This window comes from Sminthopsis crassicaudata, chromosome 4 (genome assembly GCF_048593235.1).
Source record: "Sminthopsis crassicaudata isolate SCR6 chromosome 4, ASM4859323v1, whole genome shotgun sequence".
Taxonomy (NCBI): Eukaryota; Metazoa; Chordata; class Mammalia; order Dasyuromorphia; family Dasyuridae; genus Sminthopsis; species Sminthopsis crassicaudata.
In genome coordinates, this window is record NC_133620.1 from 350,514,126 (window position 1) to 350,532,272 (window position 18,147).

The 18,147-nt window shown below is 36.5% G+C and overlaps 1 protein-coding gene across 3 annotated transcripts in view; it reads right to left on the reverse strand.

Annotated features, from left to right (window-relative positions):
• Positions 1 to 1,493: 1,493 nt before the first annotated feature.
• Positions 1,494 to 18,147, reverse strand: part of IKZF3 (IKAROS family zinc finger 3) — a 78,592-nt gene continuing 61,938 nt past the window's right edge. For all 3 annotated transcript variants that reach the window (XM_074261401.1, XM_074261402.1, XM_074261403.1), the window contains 2 exons: positions 16,551 to 16,667; positions 1,494 to 4,694 (listed from right to left, as the gene is read on the reverse strand). In XM_074261401.1, coding sequence (XP_074117502.1) covers positions 3,991 to 4,694; positions 16,551 to 16,667 — 821 coding nt within the window. In that variant the 3' untranslated portion in view covers positions 1,494 to 3,990. The remainder of the gene's footprint in view (positions 4,695 to 16,550; positions 16,668 to 18,147) is intronic.

The window sequence follows — 18,147 nt, forward strand, 5'->3', positions numbered from 1 at the left end:
ATTGGTAATGATAGAAATGAAAGTAAATTTTTATAATTAGAAATTTTATAAAAATTATCCATTTCAATTAGCAGTTATCTTCAAATTGATGTCAAGTCAATGTGGCATGTGCCTTACTACTACAATGAATAGTGAGGAAATATTTCAGTAAAGTTAGGAGCTAGACAGGCAAGAATTGAGAGTGATAAGATATAAGGTTAACTTGCTTTTTTTTTTTTTGGAGTGTGACTATAAAAGTATGAGATGGGCTTTTTATATTGGGGGAGGGGAAAGAGAACTGTTCTACTTAAAATTAAATATGTTGTATCTATTAAAAAAAAAGAATTGATATTCAGTAGCTCTTTGCAAAACAGTTATTCTCTTCCCTTCCCACACCCATGCCACATTTGTCTAGTCAGCTTCAAGTGACTGTTTCAGAGCCTGATTGTTTATCTTATTATGGCTTCTTAGGTGGGAAATGGAATCCTTGACTAGCAGGAGATTTCATGGGAAAGTGGAAGTTGAGAGCTGAAGGTCTGTTTTCCATCTTTCCAGGTCCTAACATTAAAAAGTAACTGTTAACAGAATTACTTATTTGCAGCTATTGCAAAAAGTTCCCCTGTCCCAAGAAAGCTACTAGATTATAGCTCTAAATCAAACCTTCCTTTCCATTCTTCTCAAAAAGCTTATGAGTGTGTTCAGAAAGAATAGTTTGTCCTATGAGTCCCAATAGATAACTCTGTCAGGATTAGACTATGAAACTGAAAACAATTTTCACAGGCAAAATATTACATAAATACATTTTGTCCCATTCTTGGAAGTCAAATATTAAGAAATAGGTTCTATGTGACTTAATGTCCCCTTTCCTTAGAAAAATGTATTTCTGGTAAAATGGGCATCATTTGGGGAATTGATCAGGCATCAGAACAAGGTGAATGAATAGATGGTTATAAAATATTCCTATCTTTGATGGAACAAAATCTTGTGAGAATTTTCTGTTAAGGTGACCTAACATTTATCTACAAACACTTTCTCTTCCCCAACCTCCTAAATACTCAAACAAATTTGTTAAATCTTAATAAGAGAAGTTCTTTTTTCCTTTCCTTTCCTTTTCTTTTTCTTTTCTTTTCTTTTCTTTTCTTTTCTTTTCTTTTCTTTTCTTTTCTTTTCTTTTCTTTTCTTTTCTTTTCTTTTCTTTTCTTTTCTTTATTTTATTTTATTTTTACCGGGGATCTTACTTAGCACAAAGTGCCATACAGGGAGGGATTGAAAATGACATAGAAGTAGCTAGACACCTTAGAGAATATTTCGTCCAAGCCTTTATTTTATAGATAAGTTAGCCTGAAGACTTGTCAAAGTCACACAGTCAGCTTGAGAAAGAGCCAGGACTAGAAACCAGATCTCCCAGCTTCCAAATCCAAGATTCTTTCTAGCAAGCTGCCTCTATTGCCACTAAGTAACATCCTAGGTGACATCTCATGAGTGAGAAAAGGCAAAGTTGCAAAGGATGATTTGTGATTTGTACAATCAAGAGGAGAATGTTTAATTTTTAATAGTATCTAAGCTGAGTTTGAACTTAAACAAAAAGTCTTTCAATAGTTGGCATATGAAAATTGGATACGTTTTAATATCATAGTTATCCAATGCAATAAGCTATCCCTTCTGAGCCCACATCCTATTAAAGCTAACAGCTACTGCAGAGGAGAGGTAGCTGTCCCTGTTCTCAGAAAGATCCAAGTTAAAACACTGCTTCTGACATCCATCTGCCTTTGGGATTCTGAACAATTTTCAATATCCCAGGCAAATCCCTAAGACTGTAAATTTCAGAACAACTGTAGCTCTGTTTCAATAGAGGGGGTTTTTCTCACCAAAAGCCCCCTCTATCAATGAAATCACATAAATCACATAATCATCCAGGAATTTGAGATTTAGTAGAAATTCTCAATGAAATTTAATCTCACTTGTAAATGGGCAGCATAAAATTGTTCCACCAAGCAGAATTTCTCCTAATTTGAGATAAAATTTTCTTTGAAGCTAATTGTATTACCTTTTGTATATATTTTGGGAAAGAATCAAGATATTTTTTCCCTTTAAGTCCCTCTTCATCTCCCTCAGGATGTGATGTTTAAGAAAAAACAAATATATTTGCACATCAAATCAATGTTCAATATAAAAAAAAGTGCAACATTCATTAATTATGCACACACATATACATTAATGATACTACTTAGTTCTAATAGATTAGAAAGCTTCAAAAGGCTTTGTAGTTATCCCAATATCAGACTGTCAGAACAAGAAGGAATTTTAGCGATTGTCTAATCAGACACCCTGTTTTGCAGATGAAGAAATGAAGGCTCTTGAGAAATATAATGACTTGCCAAAAGTCATACAGGGAATGGCAGAGTTGGAACTAGAAGATCTTCTTAGTCCAGAACTCTTTTCTCTGTTCCATATCTTTCTTTTATATTAAGGGTTATCAATCCTCTCCATCACAATTGTGATTGATATAGTTCTTTTAATGGAGAGCAGATGAATATGAGTGTCTTAGGAGAGAGGATTCTGTCATTTTTATTTTTGCATACCCAAAGTTTCTGTCTGGTGCCTTTCACAAAGCAGATGCTTAATATTTGGAGAATTTGGTGGATCAGCTCTATCAAAATGTAAACCTGTTATCTTACTAAGGATCTCATGGCATCAGAAGGGTTGTTTATCCTTCATTCTGGAAGAGGACCAGGACATCAGGGAGATGATGCCAGGACATGCAAGTGATTTGGATTTAAGCGAGGGAGAGTTGTGCAAAGTCACCAGCTTCACTTTCTCCTCCTCCTGGGTCCAGTGGCCAGATACAGGGCAGGATGACTGGAGATAATAAGAAGGATTAGTTCTCTGCTGATAGACATCTGGCCTGAAAAACACTATCCTTATGATTTTCCAGCAAGTAGTTAACCTTCCTTAGAGGTAGGGGAGGTAATATGCAACTAAGCAGTTTTTTTAATCTTATAAAAATCTCTGGGCTTGGGTTGGTTGGCAGATCTTGACTTTGTTACAATAAATTGTGAAAGGTCAGAAGAACATGGTACCTGGCATACAGTAGGCACTTAATGAATGCTTGCTGATTGATCATGTAGACAGTTGTTTCTACTGTTTAAACTGTTGAACCATTTCTCTTCCTCCTAAGATAACTCCTCATCCCATCTCTGGGGAAAGGAAGTTGGTGCTGAGTTCCATTATGGACAATTTGTTATGTTTTAATGACCATATGTCTTTGTTTATAAAAGATGACTCTTCTTATATATAATTCCTTTCACAGTATCTTGCTTAACCAAAAACAGTTCTTAGAGAATTGGGGGAGGAAAGATAGTAATGAGAAGCAGGATGAACACAGCACTGTTTTGGAGGGCGCTGCTGGTCTAAAGCATATTTGGTGTTGAGTTTGGGGTCTTCAAATGCTGAATTAGGTCCCTTGAATCACATAAACTATCACATTGCTATTCTTCCCCTTCTTTACATGGTAATTGGTAATATCTTCCCTCACACCCTGCTGAAAAATCTATGTAGTCCAAGATTTGAGTGCATACAGAAGTCTGAGTCAGTTTTCTGGTCAAGGTCAATTGTCCCTGTTTATGATGCTGAATAGATGACACCTCCAAGTTTTCATAGAGAACAGCCAGAGGATTGTTTGACAAACTTTTCAACAAAGAGTTGAGTTGTGTTATTGTAGAAGGGGAGGATGAAAGGTTCCCTTGTTTGCAGTATAAAATCCCTGAGGAAAAAAATGCTATAAAAACTCATCTCTCAATACAAATACAATGGATCTAGAGAAATTATTGATTGAGAATAGATCTCTTAGGTGGTCAATGTAGACATTACACTTTTTTATATCAGAACCGATATGGAAAATCACTTGAAGTTGTATAGCTTTGGCAAAATGAAGATGTTGGTTGTTTGCTGCTGCTGTTGTTTTTTTAAATGATGCTCAATATATAAATCTCTGAGAGGTAACTGAGCTATTTACTTTAATATGATTCTGTGTTCTCCTCTAGCAATGTGAGAGGAGAATTCATACCTGTCATGGCTCCGGTACCCACACATATTACACTCAAAAGGGTCACGAAAACCATGACAGCCCATGTGAATGGTGAACATCACATAATCCAGGAAGAGGACTCGGCAGTGGTCACACCTGAACACACCCATTACCTCTCCATCTTTGTTAATCACTTTGATGGTATCTCGAGGGCAGATGGGTGGGGGTTTGAGAAGTTCATAGGAGTGGGACAGCTCCTTCAGGGGTGGCATCCCATTCCTGGCCCGGGGAGGAATCATGTGGTTCTGCAGATAGGTGTGATTCTGGCGTTCTTCATGGTTGCTATCTGTATCTGTGGAGTCATGGCCACTGTTGTTGGGAGAGAGGCCTCTTTCAGAAGGCAGGCACTTGTCTGATAGGTGGACATTTTTCTTCTCTAGGTCCTGAGGGCCACCATTAGCCATCTCTGTGCGTGTAAGTGCAATGGGGTACATGCTGCTGATAACTGGGACCATCTCTGAGGTTGGGGCAGGAGGGGTCTGCACTAAGGGACGCAGGGCCTCAGCTCCCAGGTAGGTGATGGCATTATTAATGGCCTGATCCATCATCCGAGTCTGCATCATCTCACTTTCCTTCTCAAACATATAGCTGGAATTATAATTGACTTCAAAGCAATGATGCTTTTCACCTACAAGACAGAAAAGAATAGGTTACAACTGGAGCCCTACAGTCATGGAGATCTCAGAATTATTCAGAGTTTTCAGATGGTGGGAGATTGTGTGGTCCATTATAGAACATGGAATGCAAATAATACTAACCCTTTATGGAGTAATATAGGTTTGATCCCTGTCAGAGACCATCAGCCACTAATATTAGGGTGAGCAACAGTTTTATTGTCATCTCCTGGACAAAATTTTGGGAGAGATGTAGACACATTAAGATTGGGCTGAAATGACTGGTGAACTGCCCTGAATTACAAAGGATGGTTTTGTACTCCTATCATGTCCAACATCCTCCCTAAAACTGGCAACCCTTTGCCTCTTGTTTTCTGCCAACAATTTTAGTCAGCTCAGGGAGAAGTGTTGCAGTGGATGGTAATGTTCAATTGGTGAAAGTATCTCTCACAAGGAGATCAAAGAAAGAGAAAGGACCCATTTGTACAGAAATATTTATAGTAACTCTTTTTGTAGTGTCAAAGAATTGGAAACTAAGGAGCAATTTTTGAATGGCTGAACAAATTATGGCATAAGAAAATAAGGGAATATCACTACTGTGTTGTAAGAAGTGATGGAAAAGATCCACAAAAATCCAAGAAGACAAGAAAAAAAAATAAACACACACACATATAAACACAAAGACACACATTACCCCCACATATATTCTTATACAGATACATATATACACACAATATTGTAAAGACAAATATCTTAGGACTCTGAACACTGCAATGACCAATCATGACTCCAAGGGACTGATTGTGATCTTTGCTATCCACCTCCTAACAGAGAGGGAATGGATTCAAGAGACAGAATTAGAAATACATTTTTGGACAGGAATTTGTTTTGAGGTTTTAATATACGAGGTGAAATAGGAAGGAGATAAAAATAAATGCTTATCAATCAAAAATTTATCAAAGTTATTTTTTAATCTTTAAAAACCATCTATTTCACATTGCTCAATTATACTCAATCATCTGACTGAGTCCATAAGTGGGAAAGGGATAATAAGCTTTTATAATGGGCAGCTAGAGTCAAAAGTTCTTTCAGAAAATGTTTTCTTATTATACAATTAAATAATGGGTCCATGATCAATACATGAGTGTTTATTAGGACTTGTCTTGCCTTTAACTGAAACACTCTTCTTACAGTTTCCCCTTCCTATTTCTCATCTCGGACTGATGAGCAATTCTGAAAGCTTGCCCTAGCCTCCTCTGGATGTGTAGGTGTTGTGTGTCAGAAAGCAGAGGTTTCCAAGCCACAGGGCAGACTGGGTTGGATAGTTAGCAGAGATGGCAAATGAGTAGCAGGTGAACAAAGGAGAGATTATGAAGGACTTGTTAAGCAATTTTGGCAGAGACCTTTGACATTGCTTTTTTCATTCCATAATTTTATAAGCTCTAAAATACTCATCACATCTCATTCATCTTCTATAGACTTTTTATTTTTTACATATAATACTACTACTTATTATTTTGGTGAGACAATCAGGGTTAAATGTCTTGCTCAGGGTCACACCGCTAGGAAATGTCAAGTATCTAAGACTGGATTTGAACTCAGTTCCTCCTGACTACTAACATTGACCAGTGCTCCATCCATTGCAATGCTTAGCTGCCCCTTTACATAGAATTATGATGTCAAATCATGTCACTGCAACTTCTATAAAGCATTCTTTAATTTTAAGAAATATAGAACAATGACATCTTTTAAGTTTCACTAACAACTTCAGCCATCATTTGTAGAATGCTTACTGGGTTTTTTTTTTTTTTTAGTACTTTTGGAGATATAAAAAGAGATGATATGTATGGTCTCTGAATCTTAGGAGCCTACAACATAATTGAAAAAAGAATTAAAAACTAAGTGAAATAATTGTAGAAAAAGTGATGACAAAATGTAAGATTGAAATGCTTGGAAACAAAAAGTAATTTTGGATTATGTCAGGGAAGTCTTCGTGGAGGAAGTAAGGTGAGATGGGCTATAAAGGATGAATGGAATTTAAAGTACCAGAGAGATAGAATCAGGGACTAGATCAAGTGAAAACACATAGGGAAAAAGAAGCAATATGTATATGGAAAAAAATGGCATCGTTGGGTTGAAGTGAGGACTAAGGTTGGATGGGTACAGTAGAACTGGTTAATGGAGGACCATGGATGTCAGGCTGAGATTGGCTTAGATCCAAAAGAGATTCCCTATATATGAACAAGGGAAGCATGTGTTGAAAAATGGTATTTTAGGAAGTGACAGTAAGCAGAATGGATTTGATAAACAGACAGACCAGCAAAATGGACACATCCACTTCTACAGTCCCTAACACCTATAAGCCAAGGTGATTGTTCAAGGCCAAACCTGAGGAGAGAATAAAATAAGCAGCAAATCAAACTTCTTCTTTGCTCAATAATAAATCTTAATGGAAAAGTGGACCATAGGCAATTTTACCATGGGTTCTAATGTTCCACTTCTAAGAAGAATATATTTCTGAATGCTGCTCTGTTGAGATTTCAGTCTGAAAAAATACAGTCCAGTAAAGCTTTAAACTTCCCAAACAACCCCTTGAGAGTAGTACCTAAATGATGAAGCTTAATGTAATATTTAGTGCTCCACCCCACCTGCTCTAATTAATTTAGCCTCTTGACAGGGTCCTCTCAGCATCTTCATCGAAGGGAGGAGGTCCACGACAGTTACTCCAGGATGAAAACATTTCACTAATTCTGGGTCTTAATCTTCTCTCCCATTAGCTTATTTCACTTAGCTAGGCCTAACTTTAACACCTGCAGTAGTATTTTGCTAGAAAACAGCTGAGTGCTAAAAGTTGTGAGAGGCAAAACACTAAGAAGAAAAAAGAAAACGAAAACTTTTGGATGAGTGGAAATAAGTAACTGAATTCTGTGGTTAGAGAAACAACCATTGTTCATTGTTAAGAAGATAGAAGAACCTCACACCTTCACGTGCAAGCAACTCACACTGATCAAATCCCCTCATCTCTGAGTTACGGTAACTTAAACAGCACAGATGTCTATCAGTCACCTGTAGAGATGATGACTCAATGTGTATGAAACTCTCCAGGGTGAGCTACAGTAATCGAAAAGCCAAGAGCTCACGTTTCTCTAGTGACACACTCATTTAAAAAAAGGGTTAGTCAAACCACAAAAATATAACTGCTTCCAAACCCACACTGGACCTGTAGTCCGGCTTCAAGTCAGAATCACCTCCATCTCTTGAATGATTCATAATAACAGCTCCAGGCTGAAGCAGAGGTTCTTAGCCAATGAAAATACAATATCTAAAGAACGGGCTCAGTCAGGCTACCTGTTCTCTAGACAAAGTCCCATATTTAGAAAATTAGTCATTTTTACATGACAACAAAACTGTGACACAATTTGTGGGAATTCACAGGATTTAGGGTTGGAAGGAACCTCAGAAAAAGGGAGAAATTATCTAGTCCAACTCATTTGATGGATTGTCGTTGTCCATCTTCTCTCTTTCCTGTCATTCTTTAAAAGTTGGGGTTCTTGAGGCAGCTAGTTGGTGCAGTGGATAAAGCACCAGCTTCGAAGTCAGGAGCACCTGAGTTCAAATGTGACCTTAGACAGTTAATATATTCTATCTGTGTGACCCTGGGCAAGTCATTTAACCCCAATTGCCTCAGAGAAAAAAAGCTGGGATTCTTAACTATTTTTGTGTCATTTGGGAAATCTGGTGAAGTCTGTGGGCCCTTTTTCAGAATAATTCTTTTAAGTGAATAAAGTAAAGCACATAGGATTGCCATAGAAACCAATTATATTGAAATACCGCTATCAAAATTTTTTTTTAAAAGTTTACTCCATATTAAGAAGCTTTGATCAAGCACAATACCCTCATTTTACAGTTTAGGAAAACTTAGATTCAGAATTACCCCAAATCACACATTATGTTCAGGGGCTGAGGACTAACTGAGGTAATAGGATTGTAGATTTAAAGAAGGCAAGAATGATAGTGAATACCTCGCATTTAATGGAGCAAGGAACTGAGGCCATAAAGAAGGGCTGACTTGCTCAAGAATGTATAGCATGAGAATGCTATAGAATGAGAATTCTGATGAATGAAGAAATCCTAGAAGAAAGATGTCTCAAAGTTTTTGGATTTTCTCCAGAAGGAAGGTGGGGACCAAAAGAACTTTACTAATCCTGCCTTTAATAGTTAACCTTTTGTACCTCTTTAGCAACCTGGTACAACTTAAGAGACCCCTTCTGGAGTTAATGTTTTTAAATGAATAAAATAAAATACATAGGATTGCAAGGGAAATGAATTATAATGAAATATCATTACCAAAATGTTCATTACAGTAACAACCACCAAGATCATGTACCTCAGGTTAAGAACATCTTTTTTCAAGGGTGTCAATCCCTAGTCCCTAAGCCAAACCCCAATCTGCGTCATTTGCCCCCAGATACAATATTCTTCATTTCCTGTTCTAAAACTGTTGGGTAGTGTGGGCATGAGCCTGTTACATCTTCACAAGATGTGAACAAATCTTAGGTATCATTGTATAAAAGTGTTGGGAGGGAACTCAAAAAATCAGTCTGTAATCATGATGGCAATAAGGAAATCTCCTGAAGAGATGAGTAAGATTTGATAAATTTTTTTCAGAATCTTTAGTTAACAAAATGAGAGAAGGTAACTTTAGCCTGATTTTTACCACTTGGTACCAGATGGTTTTGGCCCCCAAACTTCAGGAAGGTGATTAAACCATCCAGAAGAAATGTCTCTAGACAGATTTCATCGGATCATGTGAACTTGAATGGGGAGAAATTTCATCTTTATTTTCACTTACCTCCAAATTAAATGTAGCATTTCCTTCAATTATTTTAAAAAATTATTCTGGGAAGGAGCCTATTAAGTTTCACCAGACTGCCAAAGATGTTCATAACATAAAAATGGTTAGAAGGATGCCATAGTTTGATCCCCCCTTCTTCTTTTTTTTTTTTGGTTTTCATACATTTTTGTATCATTTTCACACTTCATTAGCACTTTGCACAAAATAGACCCTTAATAAGCATTTTTTGATTGATGTTTGGGGCTGCTAATAGAGAAGTGGTGTTGCTCAGTCAAATTCATGATCCAATTCATTCATCAAACAACATCTACAGCTACATGTTGGGGAAGATAAAAATGGACACAGGCCACAAAATGATTTACAATTCTTGGCGGGGGAGGGGGAGAGAAAAAGATATAGACCCATGCTAGTCTTTGATTCTAGCAAAGGAGAAGGCATCAAATATAGTCTCTTGTGGCAAGGGCAGCTGGCAGAACTTCTCAGAAGAAATAGGATAAGGAGTATTTGGTAGCACCTGGTGCACATTCCATTTTAGGCCAATACATTCATATAATATATACTGAGCACCTGCTATCTGTCAGGCATTATGCTCAATGCATGGGGGATATAAAAATTGATTAAATTGGTTTCTACCTCTAAGAAACTTATAAATTAATAGGGGAGAAAGGACATGTGCCATTTAAGTGGCACAAAATGCCAAAAGAAGACAAAAAGGCATAGAAATAATACAAAAGAGCTCATGACTGCTAATCTACTCTTTTCTTGAATATCTCTAGAGCCAAGTATTCTGCAAATTCCCCTGAACACTTATTCTAGCAATTTTGTCACCCGGATAGAGAAAACAATAGAATATTTTCAGATAATCTTTACATGGTTATATTGTCTAGATAGTTTGGAAGGAAAGTTGCTACTTCCTCATAAATTCCAATAGATATTTTTATTAGAATGTGAGCTTAGAACATGGACTATTTTGGCCTCCTTTGCATCTCTAGAGCTTAGTACAATGGCACATAATAAATGTTTAATAAATACTTGACTTTGCTTTTTCACTAGTTATCTCTCATACCTGGAGTTCTCTCCCTTATCTCTACCTCCTGGCTTCCTTTAAATCTCAGCTAAAATCTCACCTGCAAAAACAAAAAACAAAACAAAAAAAAAAAAAAAACCTTTTCTGTCCCCCTTTCCTCTGCTGTCTCCAATTTACATTGTATATATCTTGTTTATACATATTTATTTGCATGTTATTTCCTCTTTTGACTATAAACTTCTTGAGGGCAGGGACTAATTTTTTTGCTTCTACTCCTATCCTTCCCACTGTAGTTAGCACAATGCAGGGCATACTGTTGGATATTAAGAAATAATTTCTGATTTGTTGATTTCACTATTACCAGTTAGGTCTCCATGAGTAGTCAGGATATCAAACTATATTTCTCAGTTTGTTTATCTCCTATTAGAGCTTGAGCAAACTTTTTGTTTGTTGGGCAAAAAAAAGCAGGAAAAAAGAAAAAGTATCTCCTCAATATGGATATGGTCTCAGGCTAATTGTGAGTAAAAATCCTCTGAATCTGATTCTCCAATGGAAGAAAAGAGAGAAGAGAACAGAATTGTAAGGAGGAGTATAGGGAACTGCAACAAGAGAAACTGCTAAAGGGTCACAGTGGGTTTTTTTGGTTTTTTTGGTGGCAAAAGAATTTTGGCCATTTGTTCTTGGCATTGGCCAAGAGACAGCAGAGAGAAATAGTTCTGTCATTAGAGTTTCTCTTTCTACTACACTGTGATCTCCTCAAGTGCAAGGACTGTCTTTTACCCTTTTTTATATTCTTAATGCTTAGCACAGTACCTGGAACATATTAGATAATTAATAAATATTTACTGGCTATTATTGAGTAGCTCAAACTTTAGAGCTAGATGCTACTGCACACACAGGTGCATACATGCACACACACACACACACACACACACACACACACCCCTATTCACCTTCCCACCCAAGAAGTTTTTCTCCCCCCATTTTTCACTGTCAAGTTTTTTATTTGACCCAGATAGGCAGTTTTCACAGTTTTCACCCTTAGAAACAGGTAGTGAAACTGCTTCCTACAGTTTTTTTAGGCAAAGAAAGCAGTTTCTTATTAACTTCACAGAGAGAGCTGGTGGTGCATTATTCTGAAGTGTCAGAATTTCACTAACACTCTTACAGTGGGTGAGAGATTTTTGTATATGTATGTGTGTTATCAACATGAAGAAAAAATCTTTTACAACTGTTTGGACATGTATACATATATTGTATTTAATTTATACTCTAACATGTTTCACATGTATTGGTCAACCTGCCATCTGGGGGGGGAAGGAGGGGAAAAATTAGAACAAAAGGTCTGGCAACTGTCAATGTTGTAAAATTACCTATGCATATATCTGGTAAATAAAAACTATTAAATTTTTAAAAATGGAAAAAAAAACCTTTTAATATGAGGAATAAATCAAAGTCAAAAGTAGGGAAAACTGCAGGTTTATTTTGAGGAAGAAAGAAAATCCAGAGAAATAATTGTAATTTTTTCCTCCTTTTTCCCCCAAATGGGAGTTGGTGCCTTGATTTTGAGCGAGTGATGATGTGTTTGTTGGGAATTGAGCCAAATAAAGCTCTGATATTGATTGAGAAACAAAAAATAAAGATTTGTGCCATCAAAAGTAACATCCTAGTCTTTCATAAGAATAGCTAAGAAAAGTTTATTTCAATGATATAAGGATATTAGCTGATGAGCGTGTATATCATGTTATTTCCTATTTGACAGAGAATTTCCTGGAAAATCAGGTAAGATGGATTTAATTTTTCTTCTCTCACTGGCAGTTTGTGTTTATAGTCTTATTCCCCAACAAAAGCAATTTCTGCGTGTCTAGGCTTCTCTAAGCTTTAATCAAGGCTTTTGATGTGCAGCATATGGAAAGTAGTGCCCAATTTGGGTGTTCTAACCAGTGTGTCTGTACAAAAGGCTGTCCTGATGGCACATTTTGACCTTTGCCTTTAGAGTTCAAGAGGTTAGAAAAGCCAAGATTGGTCTGTAATTCGCTTCAGGTATTATTGGGAATGACTCATTCTTTTTTCACACTTTACCCATATCCCAGGGAACTTATGTCTTCAGAAAACCATGTCCTTTCAACAGTCAGAAAAAGAATTCTTCCTGCCATCCTTCCCCCACCACTTTTTCCAGTCTTATTATACCTCCACCCTCACTTACTCTCAGATCTGAGGACGATAACCTCCTTGCTGTTTCTTGAACAAAACATTTTATCTTCCAACTATATTTTACTTGCTGTATCCCCATTTGGAAATTTCTTCCCCTCCCTTCCTGTACCTCCCCCCTTCTCTGGTTTCTTTCAAGTCCCAGCTAAAATCTCATCCCCTGTCTTTCTTAATCAGCTTAGTCCCTCAGTATATTATCTTCAATTTATCCTGTCCAAAGCCTGCTTGTCGATAGTTGCTTACATGTTGTCTTCCCTATCAGATTGTAAGTTCTATGAAGGCAAGGACAGCCTTTTGTTTTTCTTTATATTTGGCACAATATCTGGCACACAAAAAGCACTAAAAATGTGAACTGGCTGAGGAAGTAGTAATTAAGCTAAGAATGAAGTTTATAAGTAAATGTTAGAAGGTTGGCTTAGTGCTTAATTTGGATAGTGGTACTATCTTGAGTAAAACACACCAACATTTGCTTAGTCCTATTTTTTTTCCTGCAAATTCTTTGCTTCTGTTTACAGAGTACTGAGAGAGAGGTACTGTGGTTGCAGCCAAAATGGTACCAATTTAATCAGGCAACACATACTTAACTTGGTGACATATGATTTATATTGTTTAATTATTTTTGATTAATAACAACACAAGATTGACTAGGTTGGTAAGGAATTTTTGAGCCATCTTGAAGATAGTCTCCTCAGGTATAAAGGTGATTGTGTGTGAAGTATGTTGGTGGAAAGAGTGCCTGTATTCTAATGAAACCAGGAATCTCTAAAGTAATGATAATTAATATTATTAATGAGAATAATTAAGAGTGTTATGGCTCACAGAGCACTTTCTTCACAACTACTCTATGAAGTAAATCATTCATATCATTCTTGATTTTGCAGATGAAGAAATCAAGGCTCAAGAAAGTTATTTACTTGCCCAAAGTCAATCAGCTAATAAGTTTCAGAAACAGACAGTTTTTCCATAATGCGTGCTGGTACTTCTCATATAGAAACTTGCATAATAAAAATTGCATGTCATCATTATTTTTAATCATCCTATCATAGTTTTATAACTTTGAGAAAAATAAAGGTTTAAGTACCAAATATGGACAATGTAAACACAAAATGACAGCTGCCATGGCTGGTTCAGAATCTCTTGTTATGTCTCCCATTCATGCTTTCTGTTGAACAATTCTCAGTTATTATATAGGGACAAGAACTCCTGAAATTGCCACCTCAGGTCAAATTACCTGTCAGATATAACTGGGGCTGCTGCCTGACGACTCAGATGATATGGGGAAATCACCATCTATGAAGTCTAGAGAGGTGGAGTCAAACTCAAAGATGGGTGCCACTAATCCCTGTGGGTGCATATTGTTTTGAAAATGCTATCTGTTTCATTGTATTTTTATTTATTTTGTTAAATATTTTCCAGTTACATTTAATCTGATTCAGGAAGCACTGATTCGTTTCCCACTTCTTCTCCAAAGTACTTGACACTAGATTGGGGATAAAATACTGAAATCCTATGGCCGCAAACAGCAAGAAGCAGTCGAGATCCAAACTATATTGTATTATATCTGAAACATGTTACCTAAAACTATAGCCCCTAAATAAGCTTAAGACAGTGGCCATAATTAATCAATATTAATTATATTAATCATATATTATCATATTAAAATTATATAATGTAATTTATCATAGTAAACACACATGATTGTATTAATAATAAATATATAATGTTAATGATATAATAATAATTGGTCTCTTATTTCAGTTTCTTCAAGTAAAAATTCCTTGCCCATTACTGGCTTAACATTAAGTATTTTAAAGACATCAATTTTCTTACACCTCTCTTTACTCTATCACCTTCAGCCCTTTTGATTAAATTAACCCTTTCTCCAAATTCAAATATTAACCAAAGAGTTTATAGTCAAGGTATTTTCAGTCTTAAAAGAAACATATGAATGCAAACAATAGAGTAGGGAAGAAGGAAAGGAAAGAGAAGAAGTATTTATCAAGCACCTACTATATTCTAGGAACTGTATACTTTTGCAGATATTATCATTTGATCCTCACAATAATCCTAGGAGTTTGATTGGTCAACTGTTCCCATTTTATAGTTGAGGAAACTGAGGTAGCCCAAATGACTTGCCCAAGGTCATAATGCTAATAAGTATCTGAGGTTGGATTTGAATTTAGATCTTCTTCCTGGCACCAGGCCCAGCAATCTATATATACACTGTGCCACTTAGCTATTAGGATCTGGAATAAAGAAGGATAGAATGCTGTCTTTAGAATTGCAAGATCTTGTTTGGAGCCTTGCCTCTGCTGCACTGGGCAAATACAAAAAAAACTCCGGGTTGAAGGTTCCTCTTCTGTAAAATGTGGACATTAGTCTACAAAGTCCCCCAAGATCCTGCCAGCTCTAAAATTGTGACCTTTTGATCCTAATATTTCAAACTATTCAGTTTTCCTTGTGTGCTTCAGAAACTCCAAGTCTACAAAGATGTATATCACCTCCAAAGGCAATGCATTCATAAAATTTGTCAGAATCATGATTCTGTGCCTAAACCACACAGGGTCTCATTGTTTGACCACCTTCCCCAAGGATCAGGAAGGGTCTTAATCAGTCTAAATTAAAATATGTTGTTTATTAGTCCAACACAATTTGTTTTTAATCTGTCTAGTATTATGAAAATCATTTGACAAGAAATAAAACCAAAGAAAGCCCCAAATTTAGATAACCTTGAAACATGGATTCTCTTAATTTATCAATTTATCACAACATATCTATGCAGAAAAATAGTCTTTAGACTAAAGCTAAATTTTACCCAGTTCAAGAGTAGGGTAGGCAATTGATCTTTGTAAAAGATATTAGGGGATGGTGGTAGGGAGAGAAATAGAGCTGAGATTACAGATAAACAGATGTGATAAAAGGACTGACAGGGCTGCTAAAATTCTGTGTGGCAAAGCAGCTCTATTTTGATTTGGATAACTATTTTTATTCAACATCAATGCCTTGAAACCAATTTATAAGTAAGCCTAATACATTCATTTCAGCTGTCCACTTCACAAAAATAAATCTCCTTTAATTATCATGGTCACACACATGCAAACATCTGGGAAAATTTATCAAAATGCTGATGGTCTTCAACAGTTGAAACATTTTAAGAAACAATTGTTTTTTAGTCATCTCATTTTGCACATTTTCACCTAACAAGGTGAAAATCAATGACATAAAAATTAACTCCAGCAAACAAAACATTTCCATCAAATCTTGTTATTTAAGATGTTTGCTTCTTAGACGCTCTCTCTTCAAAGTCAATGCCTGGCCAATATTTTTCAAAGTATCAAATCGATTAGGGCATCAAACAGCTTCAAGTAGAAAAACATATGAAAAGGCTCACTGTCTTGAAAAGGCTGTCTTGGCACAAAAATAAGGGAAGGTGAAAAAAATCTTCTATTTAATACATGTCACACAAGGAAGAAACTATATATATATATATTTAAATAAAAAGCAAATTCTATTTATTAAGTAGGAATTCCAAATACTTGCATAATCTTTATTTGTATTTCTTTAGTTAATCAAATTCATCTTATTTGCTCCATGCATCAAAATGACCTTTTAGAATAAAAAATAAGCTAGAATGAAATAAGAAGATAATATAATGAGAAACGAATTACTTATTTTAAACTAGACTGGGTCAAAATGGCCCTTGTGTAACATGCACTCTGTGTTATTTTCTTCAGATGGATCTGTTAACAGCAGCAGGCAAAGGGCTTGTATTCTTACCAATAAATTTCTGGGGCATCGAGCTTTTTCTTTTGGCCACGTTGGTTGCTAATCTGTCCAGCACAAGAGCTCTTTCGGTTCCCATCTCTGCTTTGAGATGTCTTGCCTCCACGCTGGCTGGTTTGGGAAAATGTAAGAAAGAAGGGGAAAAAAACAAACAGGTAAGAGGGAAACGTTTACAAGTCTGATGCACACTTGGTTGTTGTGGCTTCCTATCTAATATTGCTTGGACTCTTGCAGAGGGTTCCTGCTGTGGTCAGGGAAGCCTAGCACAGAGCCATATAAAAACCTAGCTGTGTAGGGTGAGGTAGGAAAGAATGACCCATCCCCAACCAAGATCTTCATTAGCATGAGGAAGTATAAAATGAATAGCCTGGATGTGGTTGGTTGAGAAAGGGACACACACACACACACACACACACACACACACACACACACACAGATAATCAGAGAGATAGAAAGTCAGAGAGACCAAGACATATAGATTCAAAGAGAAAGAGACACAGAGATAGAAGCAAAGAGAGAGAAAAACAGACAAGAGACAGGGAGAAAGGCAGAAATACACACAGACGGGCAAAGAAAGAGAAAGGCAGAGGAAGAGACAGACAGACAGATACAGAGATAGAGACACACAGAAACAGAGACAAAAGCAGAGACAGAGACAGGCAGAGAGGCAGAGACAGAGAGAAAGGAGAGGGAGAGGGAGCTCCTCTAACTCACTGCTCTGCTTTCTTTCTGATTCTGAATAATACTATGTGTGAGACACCTGCAGATTGGAATATCTAACAACTTGTCAGAGGGTTAAAAAATGTGGTTCTCTGGATAAAGGGTTCTATTTGTTACACAGTTTAGAAATAGGACTAAAAATATAAAGTAGCAAGAAATCTGTTTAAATTATTGTACTTTGTGTGTGTGTGTGTGTGTGTGTGTGTGTGTGTGTGTGTGTAGTTTGTACATGTATACTTGTATATATTGAACATGCTTCTCTCTGTTCCTGTCTCTTTGCAGGGCAATAAATGTCAGTTATGATTAAAATGTCTTGGGCACAGCTAACAAACACTTTGCCATTGTTTTCTAACAGCAGATTTTGGTTGATGGTCAGTGTATGAACCACAGAATGAGGTAGTTATGTGCTATAATGGACAGAGTGAGGGGCTTGGCCACAGAAAGACTGGAGTTCAAGTCTTGCTTCAAATACTTAGCAGTTGTGTGTCCCTGAGAAAAATCACTAAACCTCTTGATTTCAGTTTAGTTTTTATATAGCTCTTTAAGGTTTGCAAAATGCTTAACACATGTTAGCTCATTTTCTCCTCAAAAGAATTGGGGGACAAGCACTATTGTTAGTTCCAGTTTTGTAGATGATGAACCTGAGGCTGAGGGACTTTCCTAGAGTCACAAGGCTATTAAAGACCTGAAGTAAGATCTGAAGTCAGGTACTGTTGCATTTGATCAGTCATTTGGAGTTTTCTTGGTAAGGATATCAAAATGGTTTGCCATTTCCTTCTCTACCTCCTTTTATTCTATCCACTTCACCACTTATCTGACCCAGTGAATTCAGATATTCCTAATTCCAAATCCAGCAGACTTATCCATTGCA